Genomic DNA, 1295 nt, shown 5'->3' with positions numbered 1-1295 from the left:
AAAAAAAAACAACATCGTGGTGTGAGGCGGTTTTAAGCGAAACATTTCAAAATTCGGAATTTAAGAATCTGAAGACTAGAAAGCTGGGTACTCATAGCTTTGTGCCGCTACTTATGCAGCTCGTAGTGGTGTTTCGAAGGACTTTGTGAATCTTCGAGGGAGGTGGAGAACTCGTAAGGGCGTGGTTGATGCGTACATCGACAACACGCAGCCCTACCCAGACGCCTACACAGCTGCAGTCTTGGCTGGACCTACTGGTCCTTGCTTTACCCCCTAAAAGATGGAATGAGATGTGTTACACCAAGTTTTCTCGTCGATGAAATTGCGTCTACTATCAAGCAGGTCATGGGTGATCCAATTGCGAAGACATTGGCACAAACGTTATTGTGGGCAGCGTTGACACCGGATTCCAGTTTTAACTATTGTCTGCTTCCTGCAAATCTGTTTTTTTATGGGCTTATAAAATGATGGTGGAAGTTTAGATTTGAATCCAAATCACAGAGAAGAATTTTATGTGTTGGGTGATGGCTCGCATCTCAACTTCGCAATTATCGACAATAATCAAAACGGTGGGCCAAAAATGGTAGTATTAGTTCGTCTTCCCGTCGAACCGTGACTGGAAGTTCTGGTGGACACAGTAATCAACGTGAACTAGCTGCTCTACAGGCTCAAATTACATCAAGTCGACGATATATGATAGAGACTATGAATGAGATTCAACGAACCCGAAGCGAATTGCTGCGAGAGCTACAAAAGGTTCATGCCATGTTGAAGCGACTGGTCATGCAGCCAACCACTCGCCTAATTCTGCCTTCCAGTGGAGTGCTGCGGCCAGCCACAGATCCTGCGAGCTCTCAATCTCGCGCGCGACCTGCCGTTGCTCGTTTCTCCAAGAGGCCTAAGGACCTGTACGAACTGTGGCACGAGTATCAGTTCGGTATCAGCGGATTGAAAGCGGCTAAGGAATTCACGCCTGCTGAACGAGGCGCAAACAAATTTGCATATTCCAGAAGAAAACCTATTTGGGATGTAATTACTTAACTGGTGGGCTCGGGATATACAAGCGATGCTGCAATAGACAAGGTGTATCAAGTCTACGCTAGGAAGCTATCGGTGTCCAGCATATTAGTTTCTCTTCGCACATCCCAGTCTGCGTTACACTCCTCTACGTTAAACACTGTAGCCAACCAAAACACTAAGCTCAAATATTAGCCTACCAAAACCTTGGTTACACAATCCGTCAATATTTAAACAGTATTAATAAACTTGCTGCAGTAATAACCCTTTCGTGAACG

At 45.3% G+C, this 1295-nt stretch overlaps 1 protein-coding gene across 1 annotated transcript; it reads left to right on the top strand.

Moving 5' to 3' along the window:
- Nucleotides 1–705: 705 nt before the first annotated feature.
- Nucleotides 706–1041, top strand: PPTG_04870 (hypothetical protein; the record flags this gene model as incomplete). The annotated part of the gene is made up of 1 exon (XM_008897206.1): nucleotides 706–1041. One exon carries the CDS (start codon nucleotides 706–708, stop codon nucleotides 1039–1041), a length of 336 nt encoding a protein of 111 aa, XP_008895454.1.
- Nucleotides 1042–1295: the final 254 nt, after the last annotated feature.

This window comes from Phytophthora parasitica (assembly GCF_000247585.1).
Source record: "Phytophthora parasitica INRA-310 unplaced genomic scaffold supercont2.5, whole genome shotgun sequence".
Classification (NCBI taxonomy): Eukaryota; Oomycota; class Peronosporomycetes; order Peronosporales; family Peronosporaceae; genus Phytophthora; species Phytophthora nicotianae.
The sequence above is the reverse complement of the archived record's forward strand: the minus strand, read 5'-3'. Positions and strand labels throughout refer to the sequence as shown.